Source organism: Temnothorax nylanderi, unplaced genomic scaffold (genome assembly GCF_030848795.1).
Source record: "Temnothorax nylanderi isolate EJ_2023f unplaced genomic scaffold, tnyl_v1.0 TNYL_tig0019_pilon, whole genome shotgun sequence".
Taxonomy (NCBI): Eukaryota; Metazoa; Arthropoda; class Insecta; order Hymenoptera; family Formicidae; genus Temnothorax; species Temnothorax nylanderi.
This window is the reverse complement of record NW_027249081.1, coordinates 672,632-690,474: the sequence shown is the minus strand read 5'-3', so window position 1 is coordinate 690,474 and position 17,843 is coordinate 672,632. Positions and strand designations below refer to the sequence as shown.

Genomic DNA, 17,843 nt, shown 5'->3' with positions numbered 1-17,843 from the left:
GTATAGTCCTGTGTTACAGTAATAATAATGATCTATCACATATAATAATAATGTATAAAAATTAATAATGTAATATATTACGTATTTAATAATAATGTAGAATATGTTTACAATTATAATTTATAATTAAAATAATATTTTTTAGTATTAATTTGCATGTATTAATTTCGTTATTTTTTCATAAAATTTTAAAAGCGAAAGTTAGTTTGATGAGCATTTTAATTAATGGAAAGTCAAATTTACTCGTAAATTTCTTTGTTCTTCATTCGTTTGAAGATTCCAAATGTGTATCTCACACAATGCAAAATAATATACTTTTTTTGTGATATCGTTTCTACTAACGGTAAGTGCGTTTACAGAGCCGACTTAAGCACGATTCCGCAAACGTCAACTCGTTGACAAAATTGTGGGATAATTCGCGAACGGAACTGTCGAGACGAGCGGTGTGTGTCATTAAAAAGAAATAAACTTCTACTGAGACCGTATCGCACGTAAAGAATGACAATTCGTCTGGGTAGTTTCGTCGCAATATTTCTGTCATTCTTCATTAAACGCAAACGGTGGTTTATACTCTCTATACTAATATACAGTTCAATTCAGATATATCAATAAAAAATGGACATATAAAAAATTCCAAACCAGTTCAGACAATCAGAGAAGAGCAAAATCAACATCCGTCCCTTAAATGATATTTTGAGTCTTTCTTATTATTATTCAATTAATTTTGAGTAAGTTTTATGTTAACAAAATCTTAATTTTAGATCTGATCTCAGAACATTGCAAGTGGTCGAATATAGCGAAAGAATTACAGTGCGATTAAGGAATTTTGGTCGAAGAAGGAATTCAGTTTTTGATCAATATCGGCGTGGTCACCAAATAAACTTATTATACAGTTAAACAAAAGATAACTTTTTTCAAACTAAAGAAAAACATTAGTCACTTTTTAATAGGTTTCTTAGTAACTGCATATATTAATTATGATTTTAAATACTCTACAAATTATAATCTCGAAAGTTTGACTTGAAATTAATATTGCACAAAAGGGTTACTTTACTTATTATGCTATACCTGTATGATGCTAAACATTTTATTCTATTCAAAATTAAATACACCGTTAAAACTTTCAATTTCTCATAAAATTTGTTTTCATAGAAATTAAGATTAATAATAAATTCAATATATATATTTGACACAAATCTTATTAATTTTAATTTTCACACATTGAATTCTTTCGAAAATTGACAGTTCCATTAATCTATTTAATCCTGAACAAAGTAAATCTTTTTAGCACGTCATATGTAACATATGGTAGCAAGATAAATCACATTAAAATAGCCTTTCTTTACAACTTCAGCTTCGAATTTCTTACGATTGCGACATGTAGAACATTTCTAAAGTCATAATTCTATTGAACACAAGAAAGATCATACATAAGAAAGAAATGCCATAGTTATTCCTTTCTTCGGGCTTCTTCCTTGTCGAACTCAGCTACCGTGCATCCTATATATATATGCATCTTTCTTATATATTTCTGTTAATGTTACGTGAGAAGATAAAGTAATGTCCATAATTGGATCCGCAGTAAGCGAAAGGATTAGTCCGCCGTTTGGGTCTTACGCGGTTCTAACTGCTTGACGTAACGAGCTACATTGCGGCATTAGCATATCGTTACGGTTGTCGGTGCACGCCGGTGCAGGCATATTAATATTACGAGGATGATGACACCCCTCCGGTCTCGCTTGCGTACATTGCGGAGATCTTTCAAGGACACGCGCGGATCCGCGTGCGTATTCACAAAAGAAAAAGAAGCTTGAAAGGTGAGAGAGAGCGTCGTTAGTAATGCTCCAGATGAGCGTGTGCCCTTCCTCGTGCGCGCACGCGGTGACGACGCGTACAAAGAGGATCGAAAGGCAGGATTTACGGAGGCGAGCGGGCACGCTGTGAGGATCCCGCATAATTAAGCCCCGATTGCGCAATCCTCTAAACGGGAGCGATGTTACTCGCGCCTGCTGTGCGTGCCTCTTCGTCGTAATTCTGATTCAGGGGCGTTTACATATACGCGCTGCTTGAATCTACGCGCGTATATCTACGATTGTTCGCGGATTAAAATCTCCGCGATCACTCAAATCAGTTTAAACTTGACAGTTTAACTCTGCTACAGTAGCTATTAAATTAACTATTTCCATATAATTTAATAAACAGCACGCACGCACGACTGGAAAATTATTAATTTTAATTGCACAATTTTATTAAATAATGTATTTAAAATAAGTCACTTTTATCTGACGACTCAATAGCTATTCGAGTTAAGAATTAACATTTAATTACGAGTTCTTATACTTAAAAGAATCAAAGACTATTTATAAATTATGAATTGTAGAAAATATGGCAGATCTCTCAAATTTGAAATATTAGTCTAAACGATCCATGAAGATATATGTTTAATTAATCTCATTAATTTAAGATTTGCATTCATACATTCGATTGCATCAGTTCTCAATTAATGAATATCGACTTTAGACCGTCTTTATAATATTAATGATAATTGATACAACTATATGTACAGCTCAACATCCTTCTCTGAGTGCCTTCTGTGTAACTCCCCCCCCCCCTTTTCGCGTCCTTTTCAGGGATCCTGTGCGTCTCTCGGTAGCTAACGAGCTCGTTCCCGTGGACCCACTCGTGGACTCGCGCGTTCGCGTCCGTTGGTCCTGCCACTTAATTAAGACTCAATTGCCTAATTAGTCCGCTCGAAGAAGGCGAGCAGCGGCGCGCCGCGCCGCGCCGCGGGCTGTCCCACGCGATGAAGCAATCAGCTTTCTCCGCGCGCGGCGTAGACGCGATTCGACTCGAATTCGCTCTGCTCCCCGTTCGTCTAGGCTCGCTCGCTCGCTCTCCTGGGGCCCGAAATCGCGCGCGAGACGGCCGAGAGAACAATGGGAAATAAAGCGCGGGCTTTCCACACGGCGGCCTCCCTATGTGAACTGGAGTAGATGCGGCCGCCGTCTCTTATACTCTGCCTATCGCTGCCGCTCGAACGAATCCCTCGTCGGCTTGCCTCCCCCGACGCGCGACGGTGGTGGCGGCGGCCGCGGCGGCCGCGGCGGCCGCGGCGACAGGAAACGGATCTTCTCCGTGGAAGCGGAGAGACGAGAAAGGGAGAGAGAGAAAGAGGGCTCTCTATATAAGCGCCGGTATGCGCGCCGAAACGTCACCATATTTCAGCATTCAGTCCAGTGCTCTTCTTCCACTTCGCACGGTATTCGAAGCGTCGTATCCCGCACCACCACCACCCACCCCCGCGAGCTCCGTCGTTCCCCGAGCATGGATTTGATAGTGCGTCAGGTAAATGCATCGCGCGAGAAAGGTGCAGACTCGTGATACGATAAAATCGATCGGCTATCAGTTGATCAGCTCTTATCTTTCTGTCGGGGAAACTTTTGGCTCCGCCGTGTGGTCGCGGGTGTGCTTCCGGGGGTTCCCCCGCGTCCTAAGTGTGATCGCCAAGCGAGAGATGACGATCCGCCGTGAGTCTCTGGCAAGGATTAATATCAATATAATTTCGCTGAGTTCAATTTCGTAAGTACGCGTGAAAAGGAATTTGTGTCGAATATCGTATTTTATTTATTCGCGGGTAACTATAAAAATCATTGTTGCATGTATTTGGTATTTAAATAATGAAATTGATCAGCGAAATTATATCAGTATTAATTGTTGGTATCTGGTATTGGGGTAAACGCATGCGGTTGATTAGGTTGGCATTGGGTTTTTATATCGGAGCTTGTTTCATAAAGCTTTTAATACTAAAACTATGTACTTAAGTGATGTAAGTTTCTAATTTATATAAAATTAATTGTTAATTAAGATTCAAGTCTAAATTTGAAAATTAAAAGAGAGAGGAAAGGATATGTACTGCGTAAGAAAGTCAAGCAAGGTGAATGTCTTATTACTAATTGCGTGAGAAATTAGGTACTACAAAGATTAAGAAAGGATGTAATTGTAACAATACAAAGCTGAATTCTTTTGAAAACTTATATAATTAATTTCTCACCTATTGTCTGTTATCACTATTTATTGAGTAAATTGTATATAATACTAGAGTATACCTTTCGTCCTCTGAGTATACCCCTCTTTACTTAATGTTGAAAGTATTCTAAGTTTATAAAATAAGATTTGAAAAGTTGTTTTACAGCGTAGAGTTTATTAGAGTAACTCTGTAAAGGATTTCTTTTTACATCGACTAATACCGATTGTCAAACGCACATTTTTCTGGAGATATGTATCTGATATCTTTAGCGATTAGTGCGTTTAGCATCGCGTATGTACATTACATTCTATTGTATTTCTTTGCTTTGCTTCTCTTTTATTGCTTTCCCTTTGTTTTAAATTAAAAATTGAAAATGGCATTAATATTAATGGTTATATATGAATTCAATTATTAATATTTTGTGTGTATGTGTATTTGGGAAACAAGAGAAAGAAAGAGAGAGAGAGAGAGAGAGAGAGAGAGAAAGATGTGTAAATTTGTAAAATATTGAATTATAGAAAAATGATATATACATGACATTAATTTAAAGCTTTGAAAATGTTCAGACAAAAATTTAACATTAACTTTTAAGAAAAATTATAACAATAGTGTAAAATATATATATTTTATTAAAGATTGAACAAAACAAAACATATGTTGTGAACAAAATAAGTTTAAAAGTATTTTCTTCATTTATTATATATATCTCTGTCTGCAATTTAGTACAAAAAATCGATACAAATTGATACATACAAAAACAATTTATGTAAAACAACAACTAGATTAACAATACGAAAAATAAAGAAGCGTTAAAACGAGAATATCTTGAAGAGAAAAATGCAAATTGATATCTTTCATATATTATACTTCTCAACAAATATTAGTAGTGATATACTCACTAACACTGTTATTATTAGGACAATACTTTAATTTGCATACTCGTACACATACGTTGCATATACATAAAGTACATTGAGATGCATTGTGATTAATTGCTAATGCACACAATCATTATACACTAGTATATTTACTATAGCAGAGATATTTAGTTAATTAATTGATATAGGATAAAAACCGTTGATTCAGGTTTTTATTAATTTTTGGAAGGTGTTGGTTTGTAGAATTTTAACTACTATAAAGATTTTTACATCTCGTGGATATATCAAATTCCATATATTACATTTAATTGATTATATGTGTATTATGTATACAAAATATATATATTTTTTGTAATTTTCTTCACAATAATTAACGCTATGCTTATTAACAATTTTTTAAAATATCCAATATAAAATATTTATAATAAGCGATTATTTAAAATTTTAAACATATATATATATATAAAATACATATACATAATACAATGCATAAACGGAATAATTACCGCTCCTTTATAAGTGTCGGCTTAATCAACCGTTGCAACATTCGACGAAACTAATTTATGCCCACGCGAGATTTTATCTTCATTTATACTCAGACATTAGTGTACTACAGCAGCTACTTAATTATCTGAAAAATCATGCGTATGAAAGACATTTTCCCGCGGAAAAGTCACGGATTACGTGCCTAAGAGCTCGCTGATTCCTTTACCGTTATGTTTAGTCTTGCGTCAGTTTTTAAAGTGCCGGTGATGTAATATCGTGCACCTTCTCACGATACGGCAGAAACGAGAGAAGAAAAGATAGAGGCACATGAGTCTAATTTCCCGCCTACGCAACGAGTGCGCGTTGTTGATCATCTGACGTTCTCATCTGACGGATGGAAAGCATCCCTGGGAAGTCATCGGAAATATTTCAGGAACTAATTAGCGTTACGCTGACAGTCCTGTTTAAACCCCCTCTTTGTTCGAATCCGCGTATTACCTCGTTCTATATTTAACATAGCATGTGAGAACATTATACGTGTTAATATCTACGTGTAGATGCCTGCACCTGCATGCACTGCGAAGATAAATTTCTTTCGTTCCCACGATTACTTTAATTCAGATCATTTACATTGCTTAATATTCAAAAACAATAAACGCTATAAACAATCTAATAAAAAAATCAATATATAGAAACCTGTAAATTTTGAGATTTTCAAAAAGTTTTGTTTTTTGGAAACTTATTACTTTTATAATACGCAAAGAAACGTGCTACACAAGTGACAGTCCTAACTACTTTGTGCCGATATATATGATGATTAAACAGAAATAACCGATGGATGTTGATATTTTTTTTTATTAAATATTTATCGCTCTAGGCAGAATTGGACATTTAATAAATAGAATTATTCTCCTCGAACAGATTCAAATATTTATCTCTCATTAGTAAAATTAAATACTTATAAAATATATTTTTATATTCACATCATTTATGCTTATGCGTCTTTATTAATCTAATAATTATTTTTATACACAGGTGCTGTTCGCCCTAATGGCGAGCATCGGCATCGTGCTCTGCGAACCACCCCTCAGCAATCAGTACGGCGTCCCCGGAAATTACGCAGGTGGAGGTCATCATGGGGCACAAGGTGGTGGGAACGGATTTGGAGGCCATTATGGTGGGCACGATAATCAAGATTATACAGATAATGAGGTATTTGTAATACATATCTGTGTCTAAGCAAACTCCAATGAAATTGCACACACTAAGACAATGTATCCTATGTCTCAATATGTTTTCATCATAACTTTGTTGTTTTTTATACATTTGCTAGCTTCTTCTCTCGAAATAAGAATTAATATTTTCTTGACAATAATTATAACCCTGTGCTTATTAACAATTTTTTTTTTAACATTCGATATGAAATAGTTGTAATTATTAAGCGATTCTCTTGAAGTGATTTCAAATGAAATGAGTAATGCTGCAAAGTTCAATTATTTGGCAACAATGCAATATAAACGTACTAGTGAAATGTAAAAAAAAGTAGAACTAGTTTATAGAACTTTTACAGGGACGAGATATTGTAATTGCTCGATTAAAAATTTATGCAATACGATCTGACACAACGTGGGATCGAATCTCGGCCTATCATCTTTGATCTTCATTCGATGATTACTTCAATAGCTGGTGCAACACGTTTTGCGAAATCGGGCAGCAAATTGTGTGAGCATAATTAAGCCCGACGCTTGTTAAGTAATTAAGCGATGCATTCTTTTATTGAAAAATCATTTATAAAATAATGCAAAATAATTAGTATCAATTAGCGTGACGAGAGAAACATTTTTACTACTTTTTATAATCGTCGACGACTTTTGAGATTGCGATTTCGATTTGCGAATCCAAGATGACTCATGATAGGTCTCGATAGTTCGCCGATGATTTTGAGAATTGCATAATCCGAAACATTAAGGGAAAAAGCCTATTACGTCATCAAGACAGACGCTCTTTTGTTCGGAGAATTCAGTGTTGCTTTCTAAATCTGGGTCCTTGCTCCTAATGTATGTACAATACGTATCGTCAATTATTCTGACAGCTCTTGCGAAAACGCGTGGCACTCCCGCGGTCAAAGTTGAACATTTCAGATCTAGATTCGGTCATGTCTTGAAAATAACATTGAACTCTTTGGATAAAAGAATGGCCTGACCTCATTACGCAAACCTCGTCCGAGGGAGTGCGCTCTGCGCTTGAACTAACTCTATTTTCTGAATGACCTCACGATTTTTTATAGGCGATGAGTAGGACGATGGATCCTGAGAGATACTTAACGTTATATCATGATCGAGATGTCTCTTTTATCTCTTATAATCTCTCACGATTTGCGGCTGATATCATTATAAGATATCTATACCCATACTTATCTCAAATTGACACTACATCATTTCTCACAGCGAGACGTTTATTAGTAATCATCACCGAAAGAGAGGATTGTTTGGTGATTGAAATACTTATAAATTAAATCAATTAATTTAAAATTGATATAAAAATGATAATCGTGACACGTGCAATATTCAATATTACCAGCCATACAATATCAGCTTGCATATAGTTAAGAATTCCCTTGTTTTAAAATATCTTAATGTTTTAAAATTAAAACTTTTATTTTTACAAATTATTTCAATTTTTCATTTATTTTATTTATTTATATACATATAAAAATTGAAGTGATTTAATTATTGAAACAAACTCAAAAAGTACAATTACAATGGAACGCAATTAAAACATTAAATTTCTTGCCGTTTCTCATATCTTAATTAGAAGAAAGAATCATCGTATCTCTCTCTCTCTCTCTCTCCCTCATAAAAGCAAAACATTGCTTTGCACAATATATCTCGCAATCAATTGGGTTAAAAATCTATGATCGAAAGACGCCTATACGCGTTCTTCTATTAGCTTACTACCTATACTCGCACATTTTGTTTGAACGCGATTACGTTAATCGAGGATCGACGCATCGCGTTCAAGTGTCTCGCGATGCTACAAATTCGAGTCCGAGAGCGAGAGTGTGGCGCAAACCGGGGATGATGTAACAATATTAATAGGGTGAACCGCGACCGCGGGCATAATTCACGGTAAATCGTTATTGCTGGTTAGCTAATCGTCCCAGGGATCTGAGCGCGCTCGCGAGAGATGCGCGTTCTCGCATCTCGCGCGGATCTGCCCGTCGGCGAGCGAGCCCCGCTGCTGTGGTGATAGTAGCGCGATGATGGTTGTGTGTGCCATGAGCCAGATTAAATCGCGCGGCGCGGCGGCTTCTCTTCAGCATCGTCGTCCGCTCTACTTTGCCGGGACGAAAGAAGGAAAGCTTGGTCGTCCCGACTAGGGTGGTTGCGTCATTGCCGCATTAATAATGTGCATCCATTCGTGTTATTTTTTCACTTATCACCTTTTCTCATTTATCTCATTTATCACTTTTACATCTTGCGGTTCTTTATTCTTCCCCTACCTCTCACTCTCACTCTCTATGTTTTCTCTACCGTCCTCTACGAAGAGATAAGAGAAAGAAAAGGGATCCGCGATTATTTGTATTTTGCTTCAGCCCAAGGCCTACGAGTTCGGCTATTCCGTGAAGGATCAGGCTACCGGAAATGATTTCGGTAGGCAAGAGACGAGCGACGGCGAGACCGTTCGCGGCGAGTACAGAGTGCAGCTTCCGGACGGTAGGACGCAGATTGTCACTTACACCGCCGACTGGAGGACCGGTTTTCACGCCGATGTTAGGTACGAGGGTACCGCGACTTATCCGGACCAGTACAACACCGGATATAACGCTGGTCAAGGTTTCGGCTACCAGGGAAATCAAATCGGCGGCGGAGGCGGATTTACCGGAGGTGCGTGTAGAATAGAACGTTTAACATTTTAGCTCGTAGCTCCTTCAACCATGCTACATCATACGTGATCTATAGGATATTTAAAAAGTACTTTTAGACGACAAATAATATTCACCAAACTATATGAAAAAATATCTAATCAATATAAATCGAAAAATTAATTTTATTAGCAATAAAAGGGATTTATAATTTTGGCAATTCAGACGACTTGCTTGCACTTTTGTATAGAATGCATTTCTTTTCGCATGAACTAATTTTAATTCAAAATACTAATAATAGTTTTAATTTTAATTATATTTTTTTCCGTCACTCTACGAATAAAAATATTAAGAGAGGATTATCGAAAAGCGATTTTCTTTACGAGATATTGCACGCGGAAATATCCGGAACCGAAACAAAATTATTTGAATATGTTAATATCTCGTTTTTTCAAGCATTCTGAATAATTTTTATTATTGTTAGAGCTACCTCGTACACAGTTACATTATCTCTCGATGTTTTATACCAACAGGTAATCAGGGCGGTTACAACTACCCACAGGACGGTGGACACTACAACAACGCCAACAACTACCAGATTGGCTCTAACTCCATAGACAGCAGTTATAACAATTTCGGTGGGAGGAATTACCCGGGAGCACCGTCACCCACATACGGTCCTGCTTTCCATTAAAACATATATAAGAAAGTATCATATAGGATATACCGATCCCGCTTGTGAGCGCAGTCTTTTTTCCAATAAAGACATTTTTTCATAAAAATTTTTTATTTGTGTAACACCATCAAACCTTAGCTTAACACAGTGAAGAAGAATTGCGTTTTATATTCGGGCTTTCTGTTATTATTACCAATCGCACATATCTTTGACAATTTCGTCATTCTCTTACGTGAAAAGTCATGGCGGCAAGCACATATACGTGATCAAAATATTGCGACATCAACTAATGTGTGACAAGGCATCACACTTCCGTTATAATTATACAGTTGATGCGGGAGCATCTTGATTATTCAACCCTACTGCATTCACCCTGTGTTTATTTCGCATCTCGTAGGTAATCTCGGAGAAAATAGAGACGAGCGCCCCATATTCGTCTTATGTTTCTCATATAGAAGAGATGAGATAAAACTCTTTCCCGTGATTCACAGTTACTCTCGAGGCTTATATGTTAGCTGCATTTCTCTCTCAAGCGAATTGTGCCGTTTGTACAAGAAGTCCATACAATATTCTTTAGCTGCATTTAAGAAAATATACTCTCCAAGGATATAAAATAACGATGTTTTTATTATTTACCAAATTTATATGTTAACAAAATTATCTTAAATTCCAACTATGGTTTATAATTCCTTTGGTTAAAAATTAAGTGCTTTGTAGTATATATACGGGTAATTGTTTGCGAAAGAAAAAAAGTATAAGCTGTGGCTTTTTTCTTATTATGTCAAGTTCAGCGCCTGGAATACTCGTAAGTACGTCGTCAAGAGATGCTGCTGTTTTGTATTATGTCATCAGGAAGTTTGCACGTCCATGGAGATAAACTTTCTCCAATGTGTAACATCTAAATTGCACACTGCAAATTTCATTAAATCGCAAATACACATTACAAATTATAAAAGTATCTGTGCCATTATTCTATATGATCATATCATGTTAATAACATAGTAGAAATATAAGATAATTTCGCAAAATCAGTTCATTTAATCTGCATATGAGATTACTTTAAGTAAAGGTTTGGAACATTAATTTAGTATTCATATTAATCGCAATAACATATCTAATCTTTAAGCTATCCCTGCAGCTATTTCATCATTGCTGCAAATAATACATGTGTGTAACATAAACATCGTAATTATATTAAAATAAAATTATGCCTAAATAAAAAATTTATAATATATATATAATGAAAATTAAAATAAGACAATTTTGCAAAATAAGATATATAAGATTATAAAACATCTATGAATAAAAATTAAAATAAAAAAAATCCTCTATTAATATTAAATATTAATAAAATAAAAGTTCTCTTGATATTAATATTAATAATATTTCTAATAAAATAACAAAAAATAGATACAAAAAAAACTAAAATTTGGCCATCTAAAAATTCCTTAAAATGTTTTCTGCAAGAATAGATATCCACTTTTACAGCATTCTGCGGATTCGTCATGTTCTAAAATGTGACGATGTCATTCGAACATAAGGAAGGCGAAAATAATCGCGGGCACGCGGATGTCCTTATTTCGGGCTATTACAAATTTGAGACGCACGCGAATGTCCATAGATCCGGGCTATTACAAATTTAAGTCGAACCGAATAGAGGCGAAATATCTAGGACAATCGCGTACGCGTGAAAACAAGTTCACAAGATTTACGAGTTCGGCCGCGAACGAACAAGCCGGGTATTCCGACCGTGTTTACTAGTCCTCTCTGGAGAAAGTCACCGGGTGCATTTTTGCCTAAGTGCGACTCGCGTGAATCCTCAGACCGATTAAGAAACGCTTCGTTAGGGGATTCCTGTTTGATTTCATCTTTAATGCCCGCGATTGCTCCAATAACATATTTCTCAGCTCAGAATCTCTTCCCTTCTAATTGACTCCTATGTCGAGAGTCGTACGTAATGAAGGAAGCGGTCCATTAACTCTATATGTACTTCTGAATCTTTATACAATCAAATAAAAGAAAACTTGCAGTATCGTAATGTAATTTATTTGAGTTTACTAAAATCGCGACGTATACATAAATGTTTATTTTTATATTGTTTAAGATATTTTTTACATTGTCTGCAATAATACTAATTTAAAACTACATTTAAATTACAAATTGTAATATTATTAGTTTTAAGTTTTTATATCTCATCTTGGTCTTAAGTTCATTTTGTACAACTTGAGATTTGCGTGCGTGCGTGCGTGCGTGCGTGCGTGCGTGCGTGCGTGCGTGCGTGCGTGCGTGTGTGTGTGTGTGTGTGTGTGTGTGTGTGTGTGTGTGTGTGTGTGTGTGTGTGTGTGTGTGTGTGTGTGTGTGTGTGTGTGTGTGTGTGTGTGTGTGTGTGTGTGTGTGTGTGTGTGTGTGTGTGTGTGTGTGTGTGGTAAGATAGTAAATTTTCTTTCAAACTACATATCGTATAGAATGTGCTGAAAAGCCATAGATCATTTAACGTCAATTCTAAATTAATAGTACATAATCAAATACTTAGATAGTCGCATAAGCTATTTTTATAATTATAATTTTTTATCAATGTTTAATAGTTTCTTATTTTTGCTCTAATTTCTTTTTGCTGCGTGTAGATTTAGATACTTCTTCATGTACTTTTTAAATCATTTTTGGAAAAAACTTTTTTAGAGAATCTCATTCAAAAAAAATTATTGTTGTGTGTTTTAAAACTCTTGGTAAGAAAAAAATCGTATCAATATGAAATAATTTCTCGACGACCCTGAAATGCCTCATTCGAGCACAGAAATGAATGTAAGCCTATAATGGACCCGAAAATAGACATCGAGTTGAACTACTGTTTCATATTGGAGACACCTTTACACGCGGCATCTAGACACCGATCCCCACCCTGACTTACTTCACATATGTGGAATCCTGCTTCTTGAGAGGTGACGTATCCGAGCCACATCAGATCTTGATGTAGCTCGGCCACAGGCTGAAGAAAAGGAGGCCTGGCAGAAGAATAACCACGCACACACGTGTACAACGCGCGCGTGTAGCACATGCGACGAGCCTTCCGCATCGCGTGGAGTATTGCGTAATGCCCGTTTATCCCCGATTACAGGGCAAACCGCGCGCATCCGCGAGCCTTCACTCAGATGAGTTACGTGGCCACCTATCTGCGCCTCTACCTGCCGATGCCGCGGCGCGCTCGGTGCCGATCCATAATTAGTAGCAATTATGCCGAGATCAATTAAGCACCCCCGCCGATCGCCGCGTATTGACAAATCGCGCGTTGCCGCGCGATCGCGCGCGTTTATCCAGCGAAAAGTCAAATCCGTTGATTAAAATCAATCCTATGCAGTCCATAAATCAAATCCAAATATCTAAGATTTAGCACAAATCGCAGATATAATACAAGTACGAAAGAAAATTCTCCAATTTCTCTATTCCACTAATCTTTGTTTACGTCTTTATTATTTATGCAATTTTTGTATTTTAACAATAATGGAAAAACGGTAGAAATAATAGTAAATCACGTTCATGTGTAAAATTTGCGTTCTTTGCGAGGCCGATACGTCTTAGATCTTAGGCGGTATAAGATATAACGAGATTGAACACTCTTACTTCAACATTCGTGTGCGTGAAGTCGTTAACGAAGCAATGCGCACAAATAGGCTGAGGTGATCGTGATGAATGGAAAGATGGCCCACGCAGATGCCGGAATCCGACAGTGTTTGTGAAACATCTGATTAATGTGGTGATCGATGTGTCTGGATTAACCTTACGGCACGTACCGAATTTTCAGTTTTCATTACTCAAGTTGTCCGAGGAAGAAAGAACGATGGCTATATCCTGCGACCTACAGCAAAGATCTTAATCAATAATTTAAAAAAAAAATAGATCGTAATCAAGAGTCTTAAAAGACGAACTTCTGTAAAAGTTTCTGAAAGAAAGTAATTTCCAGAAGTTACATAATCGTACAGATTTGGCAGTTACAAATTCAGTTCATGTTAAAGTAGCGTGCTGCATCGTGTCGTATTGTAATGCCCTTATTCTCGTATAATATATGTCTTACGTAACGCATAAAATCGCCCAAAATTGTTAAAACGTGCAGCGAAAGGTCATTACGTATCCTTTCGGAATACTCGGTACCACACCGACGAAATTTGCAATTTCGACGAAATTACTGCCGGCCGCATGCATATCTGATTTGTAGTAATATCCCGAAACAACCTACCATAAAGGTACCACCATTACATTGTAATTACGAGGTCATCGAAAAAGGTACTTGAAGTTCGCGGTGCGCAGTTATAAGCTGTCGGTGATCAGTTCACCAATCACTCACAGCTCATGCAAGTAGGTAAATTGATATGCTTGAAAAATTACTTTAAAAAAAAATCAAAAGATTATTTTAAAAAATTTATTTTAGTGTATAAAAATATGGTCATGTGAATTTAATATTTTCTAATGCGAGAAATAACTTGCGATATATCAGCATATCATCTGTCGCTTTCTGTTAAAAGGATATATAGATGAGATTCTGTATAAAGATATATAGATGAGATTTATTATAGATCAACGATATTACATAAGAAACAAAGAAGTCGCTATATTTTTGTGACATTACGGATTTAATTACATTACCATACAATGACATTTAGATAATGTTACCTTCACCAATTTGTATATCGATATTGTAATAGTAATTTACTTAATTTTATAAGACGCGTAGCGAATTTGGCATCGAGCCGTGTAGGGCAAGGCATTGGCAATCGGAAATTGCAATATTTAATTTTTAATACATTCGACAAGCATGTCGATCGAATGTCGTATGAATAAGAAATTCAAATGTCGAGTACACAGATATTTTCACAATCGCTAATGTGCGATATGGGTAACAGATTATAAATAACAACTACCGCAACGTGCGTATTAGTCAGACGGTACGGGTGTTATTTTAAATTGTACTTACCGCAAGATCTTTTTAAGTACACAGCACAGTAATAATGACAGTAATAATATCCGTTGATCATCATCCATTAGATTCTGTATTACGTGTGCGGCACTAAGGATAGCGTGCTTATTGAATTCATGAATTCGCGAGCACCGTATCATTAAAAGAAAGGTGTCTCATCCCTTCCGTGCTACAATGTGTTCTTCCATAATGATATTGTTCGAATGAAAAGGAAATTAACCGTTAGCGCTTACCAGAAAAACGAAACCGATGATCATAATTGATACGGACCCTTAATCAATAAGTTTCGCAAGATAAATGTATTACAGATAATATTGTTTCTGATACCTACTAAAGATTTCCAATTGTCAAAATATATTTTATTAATACTTTGATTAATTTAAAGCTCCTGTTTTACTGCTATATCAAAATATTGAAAACAAAAGAAATTATGTAAGTTTTTTTGCGTCAGACCGAACTAGCGGCTGCACGTAATCGAAAATAGTGTTGCATCGAGATGCTATGCGGAATTGACGGTATTATGATGAACTGATGCTACACGGGACCGAAGATGTTACGTTGCCGAGTATAAATATATATCTCACGTTAGAGAAGAGCAAAGACATCGGGAGCAATTAATCACAAAGGGATAAATGCAACGCTCTCGATCGACGTGTTACGCGCGAAATATTGTGCAAATCATGGTGTACAATTTATGCAAAAATTGATATAGAAAGTAAATGAGGACGATCTTATCATTCGGCTAATTTGCGGGATTTTACTTCAACGAAAATATAATAAAATAGACTTTAATAATAAATGACGGCTTTTATCTCAATTAAAAGTAGAAGTTATCTCGCTGTATGAAAGAGAATAACCGGAAAACAGCTAAAACATCCTTTTCTAGCAGTCATTGTAAATCCAAACGTGTAAACTATACACCCATCACGTAATTGCTACTGTTCTAATCACATCATCGTGAAAAACGATGTTATTTTAATAACGCTCCCTGCAGTTAATACCAGATTGTTTATTAACTGTTTACCGCGCACGTGTTTACCGCGAGCGCACGCCTGGAGAAGATCTCGCATGCGTGTACAATCGACGAGCGGTGTTTCGCGTTCGTAAGTAGATGCGCTCGCGCTATGATGTATCTCGGAGCATTCTCGTAACAGCGTGGCCAATCGCATACCGGGGCACGTATAAGGAACCCGGCATCGAAAAAGGGATCAGGCAGCCGTTTCGCGCGTGATACGTCAATTTATCTGCCGGCAGCTAAAATCGCGTTGCGCGATACGTAATATTTATTCTCCGTGACGGAGTGTCTGCACACGCAACCACACAGACAGGGTATCTTTGTCCCCCCCCCCCCGCCCCTCCCCCTCAACCTGCCCCCCTGTACAGATTGGGCAAATTTTATGCTACGCGCCAACCTGGAGAATCGTGCATCTCGTAGCAGAGCGCCACGGCTGATTTCGCAGATGCGATAGAGTTGCACCACTTCGAGTATAACATTGACAACAGCGGCGATACAACTCTGCCTAACAAATAAAGCGCTGCGAATGAGATAGGTCATTGTAGATCCTGAACGGGCCTGGACCAAGGCTCATAAAAGGACTGACTGAATCAATACACTTTGCCAAGAAGTGTTTCATATATATATATATATATATAGCTATCTCTATAAGAACCGTCCGCGTACAGCGCTTACCTAACGTCTAATGTTGAAACGACATTGAATGATACTAATGATATGGATTGAATGATATTGAATAATGTTGCCGATGTTATTTTCCATACAGTAACGAATATCGTTACATTGTTCGCGTGTAAAGTGTCGACGAAATAATTCGGTAAGAATCAAATAGTACTCGCGGCTCGCTTTCTCATGTAATTCTTATTACATTTGCAATAAGAACATTTACATCATAGTCATATTTCTTGGAGCGCGCCCAGGCATCTAGACTACGATATGTTTCCATTTGTCTTCTCTGAAAACTCAAACAAATTAATAAGGTTTATATGAGTTTATGCGCATCAAGTATATTGCACAACGTTCTTTTACAATCTACTTTTTACACTTTTGAGATATTTCCTTATTATTCAAGTTTACATCATTTCTAGCTCTTTTACCCTTTCATTCTCAAATTGTTTAACAAGTACAAAAAATGTTCACTCGTATTTTTGTACAGATTATATGTCAAATAAGTAATTCATAAAAACATTTTGACATTTTGAAAAGGATTTTAAGGATTTTCTACATATTCACTGCTATTTTCTTCACTATTTTTCTACGTTTTTATTGCAAGTGTATATAATAATTTAAATTACACCAAACCATAACTGCAACAAATGCAACAAATGATGATACTCTACGACCTCTACGTTATCGAGAATTTTTTAAATATATATATATATAAATACGTGCTGTGTGTTATATATAAGAGCTATTTTATATATTTATATATATTTATAAAGTCTTTGCAGTCATCTATATAAAACTATAAGAAATTAATATGCGAGGATTGTTTCAAAAAATTTCTTAAGCGATACATAGATGCCATAATTTTTCATGTAATTTTAAATTTAGTGGATAGTTTCATCCTTTGTAAGATTGACATAAAAATTTCAAGTCGATCTATTAAGTAGTTAGTGTTTGACAACGTTTAAAAGTTGTGTTTTATAGAAAAATAGAAAGGACTAAAATTCGAACAGTAATCAGACTCTTTTCATGAATTAAGTTTTGAATTGCTGTTACAGCCATCTTATTCATCAGATTTGGCTCCGTGTGACTTCCATCTGTTTCCAAATATGAAAAAATGGCTTGGAGGTAAACGTCTTGCATCAAATAAAGCTGCAGATGACTATTTTGAGGAGTTGAATAAATTAAGCTACAATGCTGCCATAATTACATTAGAAAAACGTTGGATGAAGTGCATTGAGTGCAAAGGGGATTATATTGA

The 17,843-nt window shown here is 36.2% G+C and overlaps 1 protein-coding gene across 1 annotated transcript; it reads left to right on the top strand.

Annotated features, from left to right (window-relative positions):
• Positions 1-3,209: 3,209 nt before the first annotated feature.
• Positions 3,210-10,015, top strand: LOC139768905 (uncharacterized). The gene is made up of 4 exons (XM_071699550.1): positions 3,210-3,345; positions 6,427-6,603; positions 8,987-9,278; positions 9,790-10,015. Exons 1-4 carry the CDS (start codon positions 3,325-3,327, stop codon positions 9,948-9,950), a joined length of 651 nt encoding a protein of 216 aa, XP_071555651.1. The 5' UTR covers positions 3,210-3,324; the 3' UTR covers positions 9,951-10,015.
• Positions 10,016-17,843: the final 7,828 nt, after the last annotated feature.

Excerpts from the sequence above, each read along its gene's own strand:
- LOC139768905 (XM_071699550.1), top strand. The coding sequence starts at position 3,325 with ATGGATTTGATAGTGCGTCAG. Across the intron at positions 6,604-8,986 it reads AAGATTATACAGATAATGAG|CCCAAGGCCTACGAGTTCGG; the intron begins GTATTTGTAATA and ends ATTTTGCTTCAG. Across the intron at positions 9,279-9,789 it reads CGGAGGCGGATTTACCGGAG|GTAATCAGGGCGGTTACAAC; the intron begins GTGCGTGTAGAA and ends TTATACCAACAG.